The sequence below is a fragment of the Phaseolus vulgaris genome, chromosome 6 (assembly GCF_000499845.2).
Source record: "Phaseolus vulgaris cultivar G19833 chromosome 6, P. vulgaris v2.0, whole genome shotgun sequence".
Lineage (NCBI taxonomy): Eukaryota > Viridiplantae > Streptophyta > Magnoliopsida > Fabales > Fabaceae > Phaseolus > Phaseolus vulgaris.
Genome location: NC_023754.2, coordinates 16,702,559 through 16,727,314, shown reverse-complemented (window position 1 = coordinate 16,727,314; position 24,756 = coordinate 16,702,559). Strand labels below are relative to the sequence as shown.

General features: G+C 30.0%; 3 protein-coding genes across 7 annotated transcripts; 1 reads left to right on the top strand and 2 right to left on the bottom strand.

The window, feature by feature from the left end:
* Positions 1-1,119: 1,119 nt before the first annotated feature.
* Positions 1,120-4,937, bottom strand: LOC137831380 (calcineurin B-like protein 3). Its single transcript, XM_068639036.1, has 10 exons — positions 4,723-4,937; positions 3,783-3,827; positions 3,545-3,699; positions 3,136-3,218; positions 2,868-2,927; positions 2,236-2,344; positions 2,023-2,075; positions 1,859-1,939; positions 1,629-1,741; positions 1,120-1,427 (listed from the first exon to the last, which is right to left on the bottom strand). The coding sequence occupies exons 3-10, from the start codon at positions 3,666-3,668 to the stop codon at positions 1,370-1,372; spliced, it is 681 nt and encodes a 226-aa protein (XP_068495137.1). The 5' UTR covers positions 3,669-3,699; positions 3,783-3,827; positions 4,723-4,937; the 3' UTR covers positions 1,120-1,369.
* A 5,260-nt stretch (positions 4,938-10,197) lies between these two features.
* On the top strand, positions 10,198-16,997 carry LOC137831379 (uncharacterized). 4 transcript variants are annotated; one of them, XM_068639033.1, is made up of 11 exons: positions 10,198-10,446; positions 11,285-11,655; positions 11,905-12,023; positions 12,718-13,451; positions 13,576-14,669; positions 14,799-15,011; positions 15,544-15,623; positions 15,758-15,853; positions 15,930-16,003; positions 16,085-16,217; positions 16,584-16,997. In XM_068639033.1, exons 4-11 carry the CDS (start codon positions 12,808-12,810, stop codon positions 16,665-16,667), a joined length of 2,418 nt encoding a protein of 805 aa, XP_068495134.1. In that variant the 5' UTR covers positions 10,198-10,446; positions 11,285-11,655; positions 11,905-12,023; positions 12,718-12,807; the 3' UTR covers positions 16,668-16,997. The 4 variants fall into 4 exon arrangements, with proteins under 4 accessions (XP_068495134.1, XP_068495135.1, XP_068495132.1 ...); XM_068639034.1 differs by having other exon boundaries at positions 10,200-10,446; positions 11,285-11,630; XM_068639031.1 differs by having other exon boundaries at positions 10,231-10,446; positions 11,285-11,377.
* A 1,970-nt stretch (positions 16,998-18,967) lies between these two features.
* On the bottom strand, positions 18,968-22,172 carry LOC137831384 (protein YELLOW LEAF 1, choloroplastic-like). 2 transcript variants are annotated; one of them, XM_068639043.1, is made up of 5 exons: positions 21,978-22,172; positions 21,087-21,154; positions 20,306-20,472; positions 19,899-19,968; positions 18,968-19,352 (listed from the first exon to the last, which is right to left on the bottom strand). In XM_068639043.1, exons 2-5 carry the CDS (start codon positions 21,130-21,132, stop codon positions 19,156-19,158), a joined length of 480 nt encoding a protein of 159 aa, XP_068495144.1. In that variant the 5' UTR covers positions 21,133-21,154; positions 21,978-22,172; the 3' UTR covers positions 18,968-19,155. The 2 variants fall into 2 exon arrangements, with proteins under 2 accessions (XP_068495144.1, XP_068495145.1); XM_068639044.1 differs by having other exon boundaries at positions 21,087-21,176; positions 21,978-22,170.
* Positions 22,173-24,756: the final 2,584 nt, after the last annotated feature.

Genomic DNA, 24,756 nt, shown 5'->3' with positions numbered 1-24,756 from the left:
TGTTTTTAAATTAAGCGAACTCGGTTTTTTTATTTATTTAAAGCATTTAAATTCTTATTTTCATTTAAATATTAAGATTTATTATGCATTTGAGGTATATATTTTTTAAAAGTTCGGAAAATTTATAGTGAAACTAGAGTTTGATAACTAACAAACAATAATTATAAGATCTTACAATGAATAATTGAAAGAAGCGTAGATTTCATGCAACCTTTTCAAACTAATTATGTTATTTAAAAATAATAATGATGGTTGAACAACTTAAATTTACTTTTCTTACATGTAAAATTGTCTTTCTCGTTATCTTCGTATATGTATATTATTTATAATAATAACAAAAATATCATCAAATAATCATTAAATAAAAATTAATTTCTAATTTTTAAATTTTTAGATACAAAATAATAGTAAAATAATAGTTGTAATAATAACTAAATTAAAGATCATTTAAGAAATTAAAAAAAATAATTTGTAAACTAGTTTTTATTATTATTAAATAATTTCTAAATTAATATATAATTAGCTACCAAGATTTTAACTACCAATTATTTAGATTTTAAATTTAGTAACAAATAATTAAATACGAATTTAAAAATCATTTAACAATAAAAAAACTAATTTAGAAATTAAAAATTTATATAGAAATCATTTAACAATAAAAAAACTAATTTAGAAATTAAAAATTTATATAGTCCTCGAAAATGGTGTCTAGACACTATAACAATTAATTATTTAATTTCCTTGTATTGAATGAACATTAATAAGCAATTAAAATAATAACAAATTTCAAAATCAAACTAATAATTTTTAAAAAAACTAACAAACATTTCATTATTCATTCCAATCATATTTACATACTATAAGTATTTAATTGGTCTAAAGTTAAAGAAAATATATTTAACCCAAAACTTTTATCGTCCATATTTTTGAAATAGAAAAACACTACAACATTTCCAAAATAAATAATAATTAAAAAAAAAACTACTAGGGAATGGTCTATTTTTAAGAACTGAGTGAGGTTTTTTTCCAATTTCAAGAACTTCAAACATATTTAAGAGAAGTTAAAGCATTAAATAAAAAAAAGCTTTAGTTTCTAAATATTTGTGAATCACAACCATCTCCATCAATCAATATAAAATATAAATCACAATTTAAAACAAACTCTACACAACCTTCCATCAAATCCTAGTTTTGAAAAATGGGAACAAAATCTGTCTGGAAATTTGAAGAAAAAAATGACAAAGAAAGGCAGCAAAAGAATCCACAAAACAAAATATATTATTCAAAGATGTAAAGTAAAAGTGCCATGCCCTTTTCTACACAAGTGGCCCTGCAGCCCAAAAGGATGAAACCATGGGAGAAATTATCTTCAAGTATCGTCTACTTGTGAATGGAATACAAAGCTTGGGAATGTTGTGGTGATGTCCCTGCTCAAACACAACATTGAAAAGGATATCAGAAAAGCCAAGTGTAAGACAAAGGACAAATGAAAAGATTTGATCATACTTTTTTAACAAAGATTTAACCATGAACAGTTATGAAGATATAAAGGTCAATGTTATTTTGCTATGTCCACTTGGAAAGTGTAGTGCAGAAATTGACAAGAAAGATATAAGTTCAATAATTACTTAAGATATTGAAGGGTCATGTTCTTCAGAAGTGATGGATGGCGCAGAACAAGGTTTCTCCACTCTTCCTTGTCAATCTTGCCATCATGCTTTGTATCTGCTTCCTCAAAGGTCTAAAGAAATCCAAAATTTAATGTTAAAACCATCCAAGTGAGTTTTGAAAAAGAGAAAATGAGACTTGGCACAGTTAGAACTTAGAAATGTAAGTGATAGAAGAATGGGGTAAAAACCTTGTCAATTATACTTTCTATAACATCATCTGATAGGTTCATGCCAGATTCAGCAAGTGTAGCTACTACCATTTGCTTCACCTGCATAAAAAGCCATACAAAAATCAGGCTTCTCTGGAATGAAGAGAAAAACAATTTAGAATTAAACAAACAACGACTATTACCTCTTGCCTTTCAATAAAACCCTGCTGCTTGAGATCATACAGTTGAAAGGAAACTGAAACATGATATCATTTGGGTTTAGTGTTGTTTATTTGAAAAGGTCGTGAAGAAAATTAAGAACTTGGTTTCAATTATGCATCGTTCTAAAATTTAAAAGATGAACACAGACAATTCATGCTAAAATTTACAAAAAAAAAAAACTCCTTACAACATACATTCAATCTTATCATCAATAGGGGCATTTGGATGGAAAACGGAGAGAGCACGAGCAAACTCTTCAAAACCCAGTATCCCATTGTGCTTTGTGTCAAACAAATCAAATACCTAATAGAGTTAGAGAAAAATTCATGAGATACCAACCACAAGGAGTAATGTGATGAATCAATCTTTGAACAAGTTACAAAATATAATGTTCAAAAATATTTAAACTGGAAGGGAATATGTGAGAAATAAAATGTATAAACAGGGCATGCATTGTGTGCATACACTACTTGTGCAAGTAAATTAACTATTTCATACTGCATTAAATATGCCATCTTTTTGTTACATGTACAAACAGGCACATGCTAATTTTTAAAATAACATCCTTTCAAGCTACAAAAGTTTAACATAATTTTTGCATCCTCATGTTCTGTGAACTATTCAAAGTTAGTATTATACACAGATCAATGAGAATAAATTATAAAATAGAGAGAGAACTGAACATCTAGAAATGAGCATGAGAACCAATTTTTTTCTGTGTATCTGTGTGGATAATAACCTGATATATGACCATAGAAAGAGACTTTCATGCTTCAAAGTAAAGATATTTGCTTAGGAAATCAATAAAATGAAATGAAAGCAATACCCGATCAGCAAAAAGACTTTCTTTTTTATTTGTCTTGAACAATGCCAACTGAAACTCTTCCTGCAAAATGATATCTAAAATTGAATATAACATCTGATATCTGATAGAGTTTTTAAAACTAAACCCTTCAAAAGAAAGCAAATGACGAAATAGAATATACAGCATACATACAGAATGATAAATAAAACTTAAAATTAGACATGTACTTTCTTTCATTGTTGGAAAAAAGCTCAACTATGTGAAATATAATGCCCCAAAACAGACAAACCTTGTTAATCAACCCATCATCAATAACAGCACTGCTGATCTTTTTGAAGAGCTCATAAAGTGCTTCTATTTCACTTACACTGACTGCAAAGACAAGAAAATGTATAGCCATTCTTCAGTACAAATATCACGTATTTATTTCCTAGCAGCAATGTTAGAGGCAATAGAATCCAGCATCACAAACAAAATAAATATATCTTTTATACTATTGCTTTTCCTTTTTTGTTCATCGCCACTAGTTATATTACCTCAGAATATGATGGAATAATAGAAGATACAGGATTTCAGAAGTCCATATTCTCAGGCAAAACACATAGGTTGAAAAATCAGAATTAATTTGTAATGCAATTATGTAAGAACAAAAGTGACAATTAATGAATCATAAGCATAAAGTAAGGGTAAGTGCGTACACACTGTCTCTCTAGCAAGAAGTTCAGGATCTTCAAGGCCTCTTGGCTGGTTATATATGTCCAGATCACAACATCTCAATATGGAAGCAAATAAAGGCTTAAATCCCTCTAAGCACTGCAACATGATATCTTTCGCAAATCAGAACACTCCATAACTGTTCCAAGAACAAATCAGTTAGAAATTCCATTTAGTTCATCCTTCATGAAGTCATCATAAGCATGCACAAGGCAACCGAACCTTTTAACCATTTCCAATCCTGGTGAAAATCCCAAATGGCAAGATCTGAAAAGGTAGCAACAGAGAAAAACAAACCTAGTTTTAGACTTGAAACATGATATTGATGACATTTTTATACCAGAAAGTACCCAAATTGAAAATAAAACCACCAATAGTTCCACTTTCAACCACAAGCACAATTAAATTGAAATTGAAAGTACTTATCACCACGTACGTACTACAAGCATCAACATTCAAAGGCTATAAACTGTGCATTGCTTTCTTCCTTTCACTTTGAATCACATGAAAACGTGCATATAAATTCATATTTCAATGATGTATGTAATATATATTGACACTCCTTAAACTCGTTACAAAATGTTTCGATGTTGAAGTAAATTGCCACATATATTTAATAAATTAATAAGGATTAAAGAACTCAAGATAGAACCATCCATAAACAACTACAAAAATAGAAACAACAAACAAAACCTTACTCAACAAGATGGGGCAATGCTACATTGGTCACATGCCCATATCAAAGACCAAATTTTCAGTAACTCCGTAATCTTCAAAACACACACATAAAATTACTGATAATTGACAAACTCAGAATCCATGATCCCACATCAAGCTCCTCACACAAAACCTCTCAAAATCGCCTTGGAGCAACCCCAGATTCAAATTTCAACATCCCCACATAAAAAGAATTACAAACTTTCAAGGTGGCCAGATTCTGAATTCAGGGCAATTCACAGCTCACACATATCCACCACCTTACAAGCAAGAAAAACCCATCGATCTATGTGAACCAGCACCGAATCAACCCATAAAATAAAAGAAACGAAATTTACAGAAAACTCAAGAACCCCACATAAAAATACACCATAAAATCATGTTATGCAGCTTCAACCATGATTGAAAAGCAAACAGGCCAAGAGGGTAGGGGTAAAAATCAGACCTTGGAGGCAGAAGATCAGGCAACAGAAAAGGAAAAAGAAAGTGCGTAGAAGATTTGAAGAAGTGAAGGGTTTGGTTGGAATTAAATGGAATTTGTGGAAGTGAGATGGATGATTGGAAGGAATGTGTTTATGAAGGTGACGCAAGTAATGTTGTCGATGACAGATAGAGTACAACCCACAAGAACCTCTGACAAATTATTTTTATATCAAAGGTTAACTCAATTTTTCATATCAAACACTTATCTCTCCAAAATTAATAAATACAAGATAAGCTTTCTATAAAGTATTTCAAACTATCAAATAATCACAGGTTGTTGCAGATTTTGTTTGATTCCATGTCTTGTTACTAAATTATTGAATTTTTTATAGTTTAATTCAAAACTATAATTAAAACTTGAATTTTGAGAAGTGAGGCTTTCATTCATGCTATTATATTATCATTTTTTTTTTACTTTTTTCTAAATTTTAATATGTTCTAACAATTTTCAGTTAATATCTATCTTATTAAATCATAAATATGTAATAAACTTATCTGTTGAAATAACTAAATATAAAAAATAACAGAAATATACAGGTTCGTATGGTACTTTGTATAAATTTTAATTTTATTTAATCAATCAAATATATTTTTTAGTATTTATAATTACTCTTTATTCTGGTTTTTATTTATGGATATTTTATTTCAATTATGTTATACTTTTATACTGTGTATTTTATTGTTCATCTTATACTTCATTTTTAAATATTTTTATCATATTTAAAATAAAATAAAAATAACATACTTTTAAATGGAAATCCATTATACCAATTAAAAAATAGTATGAAATAAATAAAAAAATATCAAAATTAATATTTTGAAGCATAATGTTGAAATAATACAATAATGGAAAGAAATTGTGTAATATAAAAATATTCATAACTCAATAATAATAAAAACTGATTTTATCATCTATCATATTCATAACTTAATTTGCCCTTCTAATTTTTAACCCTAAATTAAATTTTAATATTGTATTGAAAACTTTTAATAGTTAATTTGTATTCTATAAATTGTTTCTTAGAAGAAAAAAAATCAAAATTATGATTTATATATTCAAAGATGTTTTAATACGAATGTTAAGTATGATACGATTTGTATTTATTCTTATGACATAAATTAGAATACACAAATTTAAAAGTAAAATCGATATTATTTCTCTCTAAATATTCTTAATAGTAAATATTCTTAATATTATTTATATTCCCATATTTAAATAATATGTTGTTAATATAATTAATATTACTTATCCTTTCAATAATTTCATGAACTACTCCCCCACATTCTCATATATTCTCCTTCGATCTTTTAAAAACTACTTTATTTCATTTTTTATACATTTTTTTTATTCTTAACTATGTTGTTAATTGAAATTTAAGTTATCTAATATTATTTTTTTATGATTTTACATTCTTATTTAATAATTTATATTATCTTGTGAAAACAATATAAATATTTGATCATGCAACACAATATAAATATTTGATTATGCCATGTTGCATAAGAAAGGAACTTTTAAAATTAAATATCAAATAAATTTATACTTTTTAAGCTTTTAAGTTTTCTTCTAATTTTTTTAAAGCTCTTAATTCACATTTTTTTATCACATATAATTGACATGTCTACTCAATACCTAAATTTATAATATCATAAATTAAAACACTTATTTTTCAAACTTTATTCTTAAAAAGTGCTTTTTAAACTAAAATAATTGACCAGACATGTGTGCTAACCATCTTTCCTATGTGTGACAATGTCTTAAAAAAGGAAAACGTAATTAACAATTTTAAATGTAATTATAACTAAAATTAAAAGAAGTTTACAGATAATACAACAAACTCGTTTTACTATTAAAACTAAATAATATATTATAAAAAAATCATTAAATAAAAAATAATTTTAAAGATAAAAAATAATTAATGTTATAAACTAAATTATATATTATTTTAAAGATTTAAAAGATTATTAGTATCTAAATTAATTAACATTATTGATAAATAATTTTTAAATTTGTATTTAATATTAACCATCAAGATTTTATATATTAATTTTATAAACTAAATATTAATAATTTATTAAATTTTTAAAATAATATTTAATTTAATTAATATAGTAATTAATTATTTTTATTTTTAAAATTAATTTTTATTTAATAATTCTCTAATAATGATAAGATTAATTGAGTTGAGATAATAAAACGTCACCGATAATAATTAATTATTACATAGTTAGATATTGTGACAATTACTTGAAAACCATACTAAATATGTCATATAGTTGAATAGATGGTGTACAAAATTTCACACCATCAAATATATTAAAATTAAGCTTTTAATATTACTATTAAAATAGTTTCAAGAAGAATAAGGACTAAAACTTTAGTACTTAATTATATACATTTCAATAGACAAATATTTATTACATATTATATAATATAGGCAACATCTTAAAAAATAAAAATTATTTTGGAATTAGAAAATGGGAGGACTTAAGCAAGGGTAGGTGCAACTACTAGTCTTACAACTAACAATTTATTTATATTTCTTCTTTTGCAAAGAAAGGTAGCAACTACCATATATTTTCATCACTTGTTCTAAGCTTTTGGCTTCCATAAGTGAATTGCTTTGATGTCAATTATCAATCTCACAAATGAATAATAAGCACAACTATTTAAAGCATATTTGATTTGAACATTAAAATAATATTAATTTACAAAATGCTAAGAGATTTTTTGTACCTTTGTTGTTTGAAATGTTTTGGTTTCAAACCAAACCAAAACAAGCATGTTCATGATTATATGAGTCTTGCATTAACAATTATATCATGTAATTATGTCATGTTGTGATGATTGAAGGGTGCATGAACTTTGTCCCTAAAGGGAGTTTCAAGTTAAAATTGATTTCCAACACAATAATGACACAACCATTTCATTGTCACAAAATGTAAGTTGAAAAAATCAAATAAGATGAAGAAAAAAAATAACAACCATCATTAATGTAAAATATTTGGATGATAATAAAATAATGACATCATAAAGGATAAAAATAAATGATGTTATTCTATTTGTCATTTCATAATTGATTCATATTAGTTCAAAAAATGTTAAATTCTTTTATAGGTACAACATTTTATTTGATATATCATCACTAAGACTGTGTTCGTATCTATGGAGAGAAAGACGTTAAAACACTATTCACAATGAAAAGAGCTGAAAGTCGCCTAATAACAACAAAAAAAACACACAAATCAAAAAAAAAAATTTCATGCAAAACTTTGCGAGGAAAGTGGTATATATATCTATATTTAATTAATTAATTATAATTTACTTTTTTACCCTTTTTATTTTAAACTTAAATTATTATTTTTTATTTAAAATATAATTATAATTTAAATATAAAAATATAAACATTATAAAAAAATAATTATTATAAAAAATAATAATTAATCATATTATATATAATAAGTTATAAATATAAATAATAGTAAAAATAAATATATTTTTTTAATAATTGACAAATAAATTTATATAATAATTATATTAATTAAAAAAAAGTAAAGATAAAAATTATAATGTTATTTAATATAAAAATATTTTTTATCAAATATTTATAATTATAAATATTTTAATTAAAAATAATTATAATTTATAAATAAATAAATTAAATTAATTTTTGAATAATTTTTAAATGTAAGGGCAAATATGTAAAGTTACATTTTTATCAATTAAAAAAAATACAATTTCAATCACACCCATAACATTACTCACAAACTTTTATAAACTTTCCTCACACTTTCCACTCTATTTACCTTAATCCAAACACCCTAACTTTCTTTACACTTTATCTTTAAATTATCTCAAATTCACTCCCTCATTTCCACTCTCTAATCCAAACAAAGCATAAAATTCACCTCAAAGTAGTTTATTACATTATAACTAGTTGGAGTTAAGAAAACCACAGTTTATAAACTATGATTAAAAGTATATGTGATAAAAAAAAAGACAAATTAAACTTAATTATACTCTAAAAAATATTATTAAATATAAAATAATTTTTAAAATAAAAAAGAATTAGTTGTTATATTAATTAAATTAGATATTATTGTATAAACTAAAAAATTATTGATATTTAAAGTAATTTCTAAATTTAAATTATAAAGTTGATAACTAAAATTTTATTAATTTAAAAATTATTTATTAATAGTAAAAATTAATTTAAATATTAATATTTTTTTTTAATTTCTAAAATAATATCTAATTTAGTCAATATAATAATTAATTATTTTTTATTTCTAAAATTCTTTCTATTTATTGATTTTAAAAATTAAAATAAATTAAAAAAATATTTTAAATATATTCAACTATACTACTTTCTTTCTAGGAATGTAATTAATTAATTTAGGTATCTGAATTAATTACGTTACTTACTATAATTATTTGCATTACTTACTAGAGGAGGTTATAAAAGGAAATTATCATTTTACTTCTTTCAATTCAAATTGATAAACAAATTTGTTTATTAACAACACCAACAAATAATATTCTTATTGAATAAATGTGTCAACCCAATAAATATAAATATAGAAGTCTTCCAGTTAGAAAAAAAAAGGCACAGGGTATTAAATTTTATAATCTTAAAAACTCCTTAATAGTAATTAATCAAAGATAATTTCTCAAGTAAAAGTGATTTGTATCCTAAACAATAACTAGAGAATTAGAAAAAACAAACTAGAATAAGATAATAAGAAATATAACAAAACTTAAATTAAAGGCTAAATTATTATTTTTTGATTGATTAAACCAATATTGAGTTGAATTACTAATAGAAAAAGAAATTGATTTTTTTTAAAAGAAAAAAAATGTTTTCATTTGAAAATTGTTCCGAGTAAAATGGATCATTTACACATAGATAATGAATCTAAAAGATCTTATAAAAATAAAAATAATTAAAAATATAAAATAAAAATTATATAAATAAATGTATGAACCAAAATTACAAACAATTAAAAAAATTAAGACACTAAAATTTCAGAAAAAAATTAAAAATATTGTAAATTAAAAAAAATTAAACCTTATAAGATACATTAATTAAATGCAAAATAGAAACCTAAATATCACAAAAATAAAATGCTACTACTTTTATCTAAAGTTATTCTCAGTTTTAATAATTTTTTTTCAAAATTATATATGTTCTATGATATAATTAATTTTTTTCCAAATTTTATCGTATGTAAACTATTTCAATAATTAATGAATAAGTGAAGTAAATGTAATGTATTTATTGAGAGTAAAATAATTTTAGTAATGAGTGTATTAAAAAAAGGATTTATAGTATTTATAACTTGACTTTTCCACGTGGCGCTCAAATATGAAGACACCGTATGTATTAACAAGCCAGACTCGTAACTGCAGAAGAACCGTATCCGAGTTGCCCGACCCGTATATTTGAAACCGTATCATGTGACCCGACTCGTTATCATCTTCTTTGATGTTTTTTGGTTCTTCTGAAACTCAAATGCAAAAATTCACTACAAACCCTAAAATCCGTAGCTCCGTTTCCTCAACAGGGCGTTGGTCGAATCGTAATTCGAAGAGCGAATCGAATGGGGAAGAGAAAAGAGCGTCGCCTCGCTGCTCTCAGCAACACCGGTCGCCGACTCAAACTCGATCTTTTTGCGGAACCCTCTGGTAGTCACTACCTTTGCTTCCTATAACCTCTCGTGAATTTTCAAAATTTTTATTCTGTGATTGTTTGTCCTATTACTTCGAATTCGATAACCCTGATTTTGGTCCACATCTTTGCTGAATATGGATTTTTTTTTTTAATTTGTACTAGTACTGCTTTCTAAGGTTTTGTTGGGTTTAATTGAGAATGATAGTAATATGATTTGTATGTGAATTTCGAACGAGATAGTTTATCCATTTCAATGTCTCTATGATCTTTTCCCTGTTGTATTATTTTTGCTTTCTAGTTTTTTTGTTCATATTTTTCTTCTATGTTTAGTGGAAGTGATTGTAGCATGACTTGTACGTGTATTTGTTAGTTTAGTATTACGAGACTGGAATGAGTTGATATATGCATATTACAATGATTCTTGTCTTATCTCATCATACTGTATTGTTCATGCTTTCTGGGGTTTCTCGTATTTTTTATTTTAACATTGTCGTTGATTGAAATCAGGTGTGTGCCGTTGTTACATAGTTTTTTTGTTTTAAGCGAAATAAAAAGTTTGAGTTTTCACATTTGAGCACTATCCGGTGGGTAGTTCTATCCACGTATTGTCTGAAAAATAATTGGCGCAAGTGCAATGCCCTGGAATGTGCATGACTAGTAGAGCTATGCACAAGACATATTTTGCTGTAGTAGATTACTGATTTTGAAAAGCTATGCTTTGAGCGTTGAGTTTAATGCACCTATCAAAGAGGATGCCAGGGATTTTTTTTTGAGAATCAAATTATGGAAATGGTTTTTTTTAATACATTTATTTACTTCTTATGCTATGTTCTTAATCTGATACCTCTTCAGGAGAGTTGGGTGGCTCCACTCTACATGGTGATGCTGGAGGAGATACTGATTCTCAACATCGTGATGGGTTACCCAATTCACCCTCGTCTTCAGGTGGGTTCTGTCAGTTTTCTCAAAAGGACTATATTTAGAGGACATGAGTGCTCAACATTAAATTGGTGGAAATATGGATCTATATATACAAGACATGTTTTGTTGTTTGCCCCAAGAAACTGTTCTCAGACTGTAGGGCTGCTGTGTGGTCTTGGGAACATTCATTTCAGATGAGGTCGGCCCTGCCACTTTGAAATATGAATGACTCCTAATCTCGTTTTTCCCCCTTTGGCTGCATCAAGGGATTACTGAGGTTCAGACGGTAAAAAGTTTTATCGGTTCGTATGTTTTTGGCTTTATTTGCTTAATGGCTAACTGACATTTCTCATTGTAACAGGTGACTTAATGATACAAGCTAAAGTGCTTGTGAATCTATTTTTCATCCTTGAGTTTTGCTTTTTGTCTTATGAACTGTAGCACACATTTTTTAATAGTTTTTTAAAAAAAAAAAATTAATACTCTTGCTGTTGCATGGTCTGTACTCCAGCATTTATGTAGTTTCTAACATGCTGGCATCTTGTCTTCAGGTCAAGAATCACAGAATCCCTTGCTGTTACTTGGGCAATATAGTGATGATGAAGGGGACGACCGATCAAGCAGAGGGCTTAATGATGTGAATTTGCAAAGCCCTGTGCTCAATGAAGAGGTATTCTACTACCTACGAATTTGCAAAACTTTGACTATATCGTACTAGATATGGATCTGAGCTTCACATTTGTGGCTTTCCTTGCAGTGCTTAAATTGATATTTCTTGATTTTAATAATCTTCATAATTGAATCTCTTATGGCGAGGAGGGGTGTGCCACCAATACTTGGCCTGGTTCAATGTTAGTGTTACATTTGAATTCCTCTTTGATGGATTAAGCGTATGCTCCTGTTATTGAGAGAGTGATATCCTGTTTTCTTGATGGCTATGAATTACGTATCTTTTGTTAGCAAATTTGTAAAATTTACAATTGTTGTCCTGTTTTATTTTCTTGGTGTCCTTTGCTTGAGATGCCCTTTTCTGATGCTGTAATATGACATTTTTTAATTTTTTAATTTGAGGCTTATGGTTTGCAAAAGTTTATGAATACTTCTTTTGAATGGAATTCTGTTTACCATAACTTTATAATGTAATATGAAATTCATATTTTTTTTTGGTACTTCTATCTTGAAGTATGAGTTATGTGTACTCATTTTTTATGTTTCATTGCATCGTTTGATATTTGGTGTGCTGACCTAGTCATAACAAATTAGAGAAAATATTGTCTATGGAATGTGTGTGGTGCGTAATCCTACAGTAAATGAGCTACATTTTCATTTATTATTTATACTTTTTGCTGTTTTATTTTCGTCAGGGTAAGGGTGAACTTGATGATGGATCCAAAGATTTGAATATCAGTGTCTCTGCAGATCTTGTTCCTCACAATAATGAACAGCAAAATGCGATGCCAAATTCTACTTCACTTGATGTTGGATCCTGTGGAAGAAATGAAAGTCATGGTGTTACTGAAAATTTAGAAAACGGAATGGTATCCAAAGATCAAATATATGTTTCTGAAAGTTTTGATGAAAGAGTTGTCACTGATGTTGGTTTGGGGTGGAAGATTGTGATGCACGAGGAAAGCCAAAGCTATTATTACTGGAACACTGAAACCGGTGAAACGTCATGGGAAGTGCCCCAGGTCTTGGCTCCTGCAGATCAGTTGCCTCATGCTTCTGTCAATGATAAAACAGAGGGTGCTGCTGTTGGTGATAGTTCCAGTGTGCCCTCTACTGGGATGCTGGACACTTCTGCTGCTTTCACTACTGATACTTCTTTGGATGCTACAAGGACTTCTCATAAAGAGTTGTGTGGTCATGGGTCCCAGATGAATGGAGGTAGTGTTGAATGTAGAAGTCAAAATCAGGGTTCTGATGATAATGGTAATGAGTTGACAAGAGATGATGGTCATATGAGTATTTCCGAAGATCAACATCATTCATCTGTTTCCAAGTCTAGTATTGAAGAACAGCAAGCGGACATTGATTTTCCTTCTCGACTTGTGAATCAGTGTGAGAGTTTGTTAGAGAGGTTGCAATCACTGAAAAAGTATGTATATAGCTGCTCTTTATTATTTATTTTCTGAATTTTGTTTGATTATTTATTTATTTCATAGTGTGAACAGCTTATATCTTCCAGTTCTAGATTAAGTAACTAATAGAATACTTCACAGGTCAAAGGAAAATCTGCAAGGCCAGGAATTCTTGTCAAAGTACATGCTAGAGATTGAGATTAGGCTCTCTGATATTAGGTGTCTTGCTTCATATGGATCATCTCTGCTTCCTTTCTGGATGCATTCTGACAGAAAGATAAATTTGCTTGAAAGTTTAATCAACGATGATTTGCTTGAAACTGGCAAGTCTTCACATGATGAAGTTGAGGATAAACATGTCCCTGTCTCTGAAGAATTGGGTGACCAACTGAATGGTATGGAACATGAGTCTGAGGTAGATCAAAATAATAACAAAGGGAGTCTTCTTACTTCTGATGCTTCTAATGGATCTCAGGTTGATGCTTTGGCTGTAGTTGTAAAAGATATCAACAATAATTTGTTTACCAATGGTCAGCATGTTCCATCGTCTAGTTCTCCTGGTAGTCATATGGAATCATATGTAGAGATTAATTCAAAAGCTGAAGCAGTTATAAATCCTCAAGAACCAATTCATAAACATGGGTATGTATCTAGTGAAGATGTTGATATGGATGTTGATATGGAAGTCGAAGATATGAATTCCTCAGACAATACTACTGTCATAGATGTGCCTGTTGCAAAGGATTCTGTTCAAACAGATCAAGTGGTTCAGTTGAATCCTCCTATTGACTACCATTCTGTGTTGCTTGAGGAGGGTGAGTTTGTTGTTCCTCCCCCACCAGATGATGAATGGATTCCTCCTCCACCCCCCGATAATGAGCATGTGCCTCCACCACCCCCTGATAATGAGCATGTGCCTCCACCACCACCGCCAGATGATCAGGTGCCTCCTCCACCTGGGGATCCGCTACCACCTTCTTATAGTGTTTTACCATCTTATGCAGAGACAGGGCAACCCCTTTCCTATGCCCAATATACTCTATCTTATCCTGGTGTTGCTGTTGAATATTATGGTCAGACAGCTGCTGAAGTCCCCTGCAGTAATATATATGGACAAATTGCTATCCCCCCGGCACAGATTTACTATAATAGTGCAATTCCTAACATGTATAGTGAAAGTCCTCAAGTTATGATCAATCCAACTGACACCGTTGCTTATTATGATGTTCAAGATGGTAAGTTTGTATTGGTACGCGTTTTGATAGTGAAGTATTACTATTTTTATATTACTGTAAATATTCTTGTCCGACTATGAGTAATTCCAACATTTCTATAAATCAATGTGATTTCCTATAATTTTTCAGGAGCTGGTTCACAGTCCATACCTGCTATCAATATTAACGGTTCTGGTGTTGGTGAGGCCAACTGGGTATCTAGTGATGTTCCGTCCACCTCATCTAGTATCCATGCACCTGCAACTGTTTCAGTTGATGAAGGTGTTTCATTACCTCCGGCTTCTTCTGAAACTGCTGCAGAAAATAATGCCCCATCAATTGCTTCTAAACCGCAATCAAAAGGTACAGATGTCAAGCAATTCAGTCTAGTGTTATTGGTTGGTTGATCCTGTTTCAAATTTAGTTTGTAAAGTTGAGAGAGGCTGATTGGTTTTGTTGGCAATCTAAGGGTTCTAGAACACATTCCTAGGTTTACTAGGTAATATATCATGTTTTTAATAATTGATTGTATTCAGTTGCAATTACTTGGTAGTGTTGTTTGAACCTTCTTCCTCCCTCCTTGTATTGGCTGACAATAATATGGGTGTTATATTTGTATGCACGCCTTTCCATTTGTGGATTGTGAGGTTAATTCATGTTTTCAAATAGTCCACTCTAAGACAATGCATTTTTGGTATTTTTGATGTCCATTGATTATAATTAGGTTTATTTATTTTTCAAGCATCTGCATACAGCTTCTTCCTAATTGTTTTTATTTGTTCATTCTTGTAATTTGAAATGCAATTGTTGAATGTTGTTTGTACCCCTGTGAAGCTACATGATAAATAGCAATCCTGCCATTCTTGATTCTTAACTTTTCTTTCGTTGTTCTCAGTTGTACGGACTAGGAAGCGAGCAGTTGCAGTTGGATCCTCGTTAAAGTCTAATAAGAAGGTTTCAAGTTTGGTAGACAAGGTAGGATTTTTTAAAATAAAACATGTATATTTTCTTATTTCATTCGCCCATATTCTTTCTTCTTCAATGTGAAATTTATCTTAGTTTCTAGTATTTGACCTTTCTGCTCTCTTTCTGTTGTTTATCATTATTAGTGGAAGGCAGCTAAAGAGGAGATGCTTGAAGAAGAGGAAGAAGAACCTGATAGTGTGTATGAGGCCTTAGAAAGAAAGCGCCAAAGGGAAATAGAGGTTTGCACGTGGAACTTACCTTCATAAAACGTTGCACTCTTCCGAATTTTTGTCTCTCAATTTCCTTTGATTTTAGGAGTGGCATGCCAAGCAAATTGCAAGCGGAGAGGCCAAAGATAATGCTAATTTTCAGCCTCTAGGTGGTGATTGGTATGGAACTCAGAAACCTTTAATTTCGGATTGACGCATTGTCCATCTTGCACCAATAATTAGATTTCTTGTTTTATTCAGGCGAGAAAAGGTCAAGCGCAAGAGAGCACAAGCAGCAAAAGAATCTGTTAGCAAACCGCAAGATGCTATTAAGCAAAACCAACAACAGCCTGATCCGAATGAACTCGCCAAGGGTCTCCCAAGTAATTGGCAGGTGTGTTTTCATCATCCTTTCAATGCGCTCTTAAAAACAATCTCATTCAGTATATTAGTTTGTGAAATGCCTGCAATATCTGTTGTCCTCACTTTTCTAGAATGAGAAATTTAATTTGAGGAGGATTGGTTAAAAGCATTTCTGATTACAGAATTTATATTTCTTCAACTGAGCTAACTTGGGGTTACCACTTTTCCTGAGTGTTCTCAACTACTAGTAAACTTGTTTCCATTTTCTGAAGCAAAATACATAAGTAATAACAATAACTTCTATACACCGAACGTGATTCATTTTCTCAATATCATCGTGTTTGAAAACTGTGAAACTGATTCATTTTGATCTTCATAATTTTCACTTGCCTTTCAGGCTTATTGGGATGATAGTACAAAGCAGGTTTATTATGGTAACACCATCACCTCGGAAACAACATGGACTAGGCCAACAAGATGAGCAGTGATGATGCACCGACAGCTACACTGCCTAACAAAGAATTTTAATGCTTAGAACTTTTTTATTTCTCTTTTCCTCGTATTATGTTACTAGGCTTCTTTAATTAGTTTCTGGGGGGCTTACTAGAAAACCAACATCCTTGATTTATTCCTTTTTAGTTTACTGCAACAGCGCATTTCTAAATAGCAGCGCACTTTTTTTGTTTGAAAGGGTGGTGGGGGTGCAGAATTGAACCATGGTAAATATTATTCTGAACCATTTTTTGTGTGTATAATTCAAAGGAAGATAACCCGTAGATTTCTTCATAATGATAAATGAATTTTTAATTTATATGTAAGGTAGTAAACAAAAAATTCGAAAAAAGTATATATTTATTTGTTAGTTTTAATTTATGAAAAAGTTCAGATAATTTGTCTTTGAAGTGTTGTTGTTTTCTCTATGAAAAAGCTTTCTATTCACTAATGGAAAGTATTGAAGTTACGTGGGAACTGGTCTGCAACCCTTGGAATGTAAAATCATGAAAATGGGTTAAAGTTTGTAAAATCTGGTGAAAATTATTGGTCAACTTTTAGCCTTATTCTCTGTCTCTATTTTTTATTTTTATTTTCACTTTTTTTCATCTATTTTAAGTTTTATTGAGTACTTTAATTTTTACTGTTAAATTAAAGACGAAAAGTAACTCGTTAAAGAGAAATACTTTTTTTTTTCTTTGAATGAAAATAGTCAATTTTAATTCCTAATTATTTTTTAGCCTGCTCAAAAGTTGACTAAGTGGTGGTGGTACTACACTACTACTGTAATAATTTTTGTAATTTTTCATTATCATTATTATTAGTTTTGATAATGAGAACAAAAAATTAAACTAAAATTAATGTACTACTAAAGAATAAAATACAAAACCTTACACGAGTAGATATTGTTTTTGAAAGGACTAATAGAAAAAATAGAATAAATTCTAGTTCTAAAATTAATTTATTAAATTTAACTCAACTAAAAAAGATATAATTATTAACTAAAGGTTGCAACGAATGTATCAGATAAGTTTTATTTCAAATTAGAATGAATAGGATAAGGTCTATTAATTTATTTGATCCATTAAAAATTTAATAAAATATTTCATTCAATCCAATCTATTAAAAACAATTCAATCTTATCCACTCATTAACAATTTTTCACCGGATAAATATATTCAATTTATTTTTTATTGGATGCATCCATAAAAATAATACCTTTAAATTTAAAATAGTTATTTTAAATTATATTTTGAAAAGAATTTCAAAAAGAATTTTAAAGCAAATTTAAAATATATATTTGATTTTTTAAAATTAAATTTAAGAAATATTTAATTAAAAAATGGTATGTTAAATATTGTACCGGAGGATTCAATGGATTGATTTACATACATATTAAGCATATGAATAATGAATAAATGAATTGTCTTGTCATCGTTAACTATATATCACATACAAATTACATAAGTTATATTTGTATATAAAATTTATGGCAGCAGTTTAAATATTTTTTTTATGATAGTTGGATATCATGTTTAAAGTTTTAAAAAAATAATTGACCCGAAATTGTTTGTTAAAAATCTTAAATTGAGAATAAGTAGAATAAATAGTCCGTGGTTAAAAAAAATGAAACTGGAATATTTCTTTAATTTTTATTAAAAATAGTTGGAAAAAAGAATAAAGACCTTAAAGATCATGAGACGTGTATTCCATAAAAGTGATAAAAGAGAAGATAATAGAGTTGTATAATTATTATTGAAAAATTGTATACACTTATAAGATATACATATATGTTTTCCAAAGGTGATAAATTTATGATAAGACAAATAAGATGTACTAACTTTTGTTCATCAAGAAAACCATAAACCTTTTACAATATGGAAAAGATTATTCACCAAAACAAAAAAGGCAAGAGAAAAAAAGTAAGTGTGGATATGCAGTAACTTGCGTGGATCTTTCACTGGTGTCAGTTAACTCTTTTTCAGGTTTGTAAAATGACAGACTTTAGAATGCATTACCATTATTGCAGTTATATTTGATACAATTAAATGCTTTTAAGATGGAGTTGGTTTCCTAGAGATAGACAAGAAGGGGTCAAATAACTTTGATTATTGTGTTCCATGATCCCATTGCTGTGTATTTTTTCTCAGGAAGAGCTCCACCCATTAAAGAGGAAAGATAAGGGATGAAAACTTAATTCAAGTATAATGCTAATTTATAACATTTTAAGTCAAAAAATGTAACTACTACAGTAATGCCAAGGTTAATTAGATTAGATAGTGATGTATGTTGGTAGTAATTATTAGTATATTTCCTCACATACTAATATTTCAAGTGGAATTACAAAATTCTGCGCATTACATCATCTCACGCAAGCCCAGAACCTCAATTGACCAATGCAATCTTCGGTATATATATATGAGAGAGGAAATTAAAGAATACTTCAAGCAAAACATGCATTTGTGGTGACCGATTCTTCACCTTCTTCGGTCATCCCCGTATGTGTCTTCAGTTTCCTTATCCTTTAAGAAACCAAGAAAAGCAAGAAACCCAAAAAAGAAGAATCCACCAGACCAGTTGCCTCCGCCTCCACCTCCTCCACCACCACCATCATCATCATCACGAGGTGGAAATCCAGTTCCTCCATCGTCAAGTTGTGGTGACTTCTCCTTTCCTGAAAATTGAATTAAACCATGATGGACAATCTAGAACATGCTTGGGAAGAGTAAGGGTCTATTAGTAACAAATAACATTTAGGTGTTTCATACAGGTAGCACAAAGCCCAATGGAGTTAACTTTATATTAGAAGGACTTCTGCTAAATTTTCCATGTTAGGCAGCAGGTATCTTTTAGAAGGGACAAATAAAGGCTTGTTTGGAGAAACTTCAACATAAGCACTTCTAGAGAGAAAAGTAAAAAAGGAAAAGTAATTAGGTTCTCCATAAACTAAAATTAGTTTATAATGACTTCATTTGAAGAAGTCATTTTAGATAAGCTTTTCCAAAATCTGTTTTTTAACTCATATAGAAGATTATTTTAACTTTGAAGAAGCTAAACTTTTTTCTCTCTCCCAGAAGTGCTTATGAAGAATTTTTCTCTTTAACAGGCCCTAGGTCCTTCATTATTAGTTAAAAATAGACAAAAAAATTGCAAAAAAGGAAGTGATATGCGCTGACTAAAAGGACTCAAACAATCAATAATGATGGTCATCAGCAATTACCAGGAATATGAGTAATTGTAGGAGCCTGGCGAGTAACAGTTTGGGTTTGCTCTGCCCCACATCTTGCATTCTGCATATATCAGAAGATGCTAGTAAATGGAGGATCGATAAAATATTTTTTTTTTATTACTATTATGCATGTCTTCAAATGAAATTTCAGCACATGTAGTTTTTTTCAAACATTCTTAGGATAAAAATGGGAAAATAATAGCATGAAAAATGTGTCCCAAGTGGCCATTAAAGACAATTTGCCTTAAATGAAGTTCTACTCAAGTGGTTAGATATGCCTAGTAAGTCTGAACAAAATAACCAAGCTCTATGTGAAAAATATCAAAGTTAGGGAAACCTAGCCTACTGGAAGGTGTCAAAAGAATCAAAGATGAACTTTAGAAAGTAAAGAACATTACCAAAGCTGCAGCACATATTATACTTGCTGTTTGAGGAGAACGAGCTCTTGTACCAAATGGAAACTGTGCACAACCAGGAGATATTGAACTATTAGTCATCCGTAATCGTCTTGGTAAGTTCAATGAGGTAACAACATTCTGCTCATTGTGGTGGCCACCTCTTCTCACTGTTAGCAAAAATACAATCACTGTTAGAAATGGAATTGAATTAGGGATTTGACAAGGTTACCTTAATCACTGTAACCCATACAAATAGAGAAAAAAAATGTATATGAAAGCAGTTGATTTTACACAAATACAGACAATGGGACAGCCTAAGCTAAGCCTCCACCTCACACTGATTCAAATCCATTGTGTAATCAAGAAATTAGATGCAACTTATACAGAAAGTGGATGTGTTGAAAATTTGAGATTTCAAACATGTATATGCTAATGCTTGGATCATAAAGAAAACAACAATGCAATGAAACATGCATAGATTTTGTTTGCAGGGAGAAATCTTCACAGCCTAGAGTGCTCAATCTGGACTTCAGGTCACACTACCACAACCTAAAAAACTTTTGCTGGCAGGATCTTACATGCCTATAAAGAATAAAAGGGCTTATGCGAGTAAAATGAGACAGAACATATTCATCAACGAATATTGCACCAAGAATTTCTCTGCCCAGGCATTATCGAACAGATGCAAAATGATAGTAGTGAGAAACTATAATTTCCCCAGAACTTTATTCTAAACACAAGTTTAAATTGAAATGTAACAAAAGTCAGAAATTATCATTACCTGGTGGTAATACGGGCAAAGAAGCAACTGCACTAGTAGCCAACATTGATAACCAGGCAGGAAGAGGGCTGATATGGAAACAAAATTTCACTTTAGAAAAACAATAGTTAGTTACAAGCATAACTGAAGAGAATAGAAGACGACATCATTAAACAATATCAAAAAGCAATTTAAAAAACATTCTCCACCATTTGCTACCCATCTTGTTTGATTTGAGAACTTTCATCGGAGGGCAAACACAAAAAGCAAAGACCACTAGAAAGAGGAAATAAGAAATTTCTTAAGAATAAAACATTCATGGTCGAATAATTGGAATCAAAACTGCTTTACACCAGTCTCAAGTTCTTATCCACTACACCATGTATCCAACGAATCTGGTGCAAATGCTCCGTCAACATACAAACATTTACACCGCTCTCCAAAATTATGAACTATTGCCAAATAATTAAATGAGTTTGACATCTCCAAGTGTAATCAACTTGCCATTCATCAAACCTAGATGCTAGATGGTAATTCAAATTTATTTACATGGTTAGGGCATCCAAATTATAACCCTATATCACAACTCAAACTCTAATGGCTTCAACATATTTGAAATTCTTATCCAATGGCACAAGTACCAAACCCCTTCAACCTATTTCCCCAACCTCTAAAATACAATTTATCTGCATAACACAAGTAAAGAACTGAATTCTGCACCTTGACACAAACACAAAAGCGCATACGAGGAAAACTACGTTGCCTTCATAATGAACAGCTTCTACTGAAACTCAACCGGAGAATTTACAACACAACAAACCAACCACACAGCAATAAAGGGTAACAAAAAAGACGGTTAAAATTGAACTTTTACGGTGATTTCATATAAAGGAACAAAAAATGGTACGGTACCAGACGAGGCCGCCGATTTCTTTTGAATTCACGAGTTGTCCGAACGAGAAGATATGGAGGGATTGCGAAATTGAGTTTCAATTGGGAGCTCCGCGTGAGAAGAGGAAACCCTAATGGAACAGAGGAAGAAGACGATAGAGAGAAGAGAAGAACCAAATTGCTCCCAATTCACAATAAACCTCAAATTTCATCCACATCTTTATATCTTTATTTATTAGAATAAAACGCTGACGCCTGTGTCAAATTTTTTATAGTAACTACATTTTCACTATGTAGATGAAATATTTATTAGATTTTGAAAAGCAAAATAATAAAAAATATACACACTAGAAAATTACAAAACTGCATACTGTTATTAATTACTATAGAGTTATAGATTTATATTAAATAAATAAATAAATTGCTACATATTTATAAATTATTATTAATTAATCATTTATAACAATTAATAATAATAAATTCCATTTCCCCGTATATTTTATGTTAAACGTGGTTGGAATAAACTACATTACGTAAATTGGTTTTTAGTTTTTCATAATCTATTTGAATGAATTTAAGATAAAATAAATAAAAGATTTTGAATAAATTTAAAGATAAAATATCTATCTAAATCCTAAGAAATATCAACAACTTAAACTTAAATTTAAGTGAATCCTAATAAAAAATATTACAATTTGATAACTGAATTGTTTCACATATTTAAATATACATAATAATAACTAAGTTATTTATTAATGAGTATCACATATAACTAAAATAATATTTGAAGAAGTTTGGCGATGGTTCAACATAAAGAGGAAGTGTCTTTATAGGTTTTTGTTTGTCTGGCTTATAAAAAATTGAAGTGGAGTATTAAAGTGGGATAATGTTACAACCATTGGACGTGACTAAGTTGAAATAAAGTTGTGTTGTTATATGTGTGGTTCCTTTTCCACAAACAATGAGAGTACATAGTGGAATCTGGACTGTGGTAGTGTTTATAGATGATATTTTAATCTATTCTCATACAAGGGAAGAACATGCAAAAACATCTTAGAACTTTCCTGAACATTTAGAGAGAAAAATATTTATATGTTAAACTTTCAAAATGTGACTTATAGATGTCAGAAATACAATTTTTAGGACATTTTATCTCAGCATATGTAATATCAGTAAATTATTCTAAAGTGGAGGTTGTACTTCAATGGAAGCGTCGTAAAACTGTTACGAAATTAGAAGCTTTGTGGGGTTAGCAGGATATTACAGGAGCTTCATAGAAGGCTTTTCTAAAATAGTGATTCCTTTGACCCAATTGACTAGAAAGGGTCATTATTTTGCATGTACTAAACAATGTGAGAGAAGCTTTGACGAGTTGAAAAGATGGTTGACTAACGCTCATGTATTGACAATCCCTGATACTAATCAGTCTTTTGAAGTTTTTTGTGATGCTTCCTATCATGATTGTGTTGTGTTCTAATGCAGAATAAGAAAGTTGTTGCCTACGTTTCTCGTCAGTTAAAGGTGCGTGGAAGAAACTATCCAACTCATGATCTAAAATTGGCATCAGTTTTATTTGGTTTAAAAATATGGAGACCTTTTCTTTATGGAGTTAGTTTTAATGTGTTTAGCGATCATAAAAGTTTGAAGTATTTGTTTGATCAGAAGGAGCTTAATATGAGATAGAGGAGGTGGATTGAATTTTTGAAAGACTAATGATTTCCAACTAATATACCATCATGTAAAGACAAATGTTGTTGCAGGTGCGTTGAGTCGTAATAAGATACAAATATCATCGCTTATGATTAGAGGGTTGGCATTGATTAAGATTTCAGAAGTATGAATTTGGAGGTTTCCATGTATTTAAATTGCATTAGTTGTAATACACTTATTATAACTAATGAATTTTTGGAGAAAGTGAAGGAGAAGTGGTAGGAAGATTGACAAAGCTAAAGACTTCTCTTTAGAAGTGGATGTTATTTTGAGATTCAAAAATAGAATATGCATAATAGAGGATAATGAACTAAAGCAAACAATGTTATCTGAAGGTCATAAAGTGATGCAAACCAAGCCCACAAGGAGATGACCAAGGATGCTAAAGTACACAAAGAGAAGTCATCTCAAAGTAGAGACCTCGCCAGAGGGAGAATTGGACAAGGACCAGAGCACCTAAAGTTCTTCCTGCTAGTCTTCTTAATGTTTAGAATGTGTTATAAATAATTGGGCTCACTTTGGGGGTCCAAATAGCAAATATAGGCTAGAATAAGGTACCATTATCATAATAGGCGGTGTGGGTAACATTTTAGCTTGTTCCTAGTCCATTTGGAGGCATTTTGACCTAGTTTCTAGAAGGACAAGCCTAGGATGCGGGATTGACTTAGTCAAACCCTAAGGGTGCCCATTTTTTCCCTTTTCCCATCTTATCCCTTTAGCTTGTTCTCCAAGACTCCTTCACCTATAAATAGGAGGCGTACCTAGTGTATTTTACAAGTTGAAATTATAGTAAAGAAATTCTGCACAATTTTTGTGTGAGTTGTGAGGGAGTGAGTCTCCTCCTAAATTGATCTTATCTTGGGTTCATGATACTCTCAAGTGGCGGCATCCCCTCACTTATCTTGGTGATTCCATCCCATCAAGTGGGGTGACACACCATAGCTTCACCATTCCTAGGTTCTTCTTTCATCGTCTCTTCCATTAATACATTCCTTTATGCTTGTGTCTTTTCGGTTTTCATACTTTTGTTCTTAGTTTTGTTTCCTTGTTTTACAATTTGGTCCATTCTTGTGTTCTTGCTTTGGTTGTT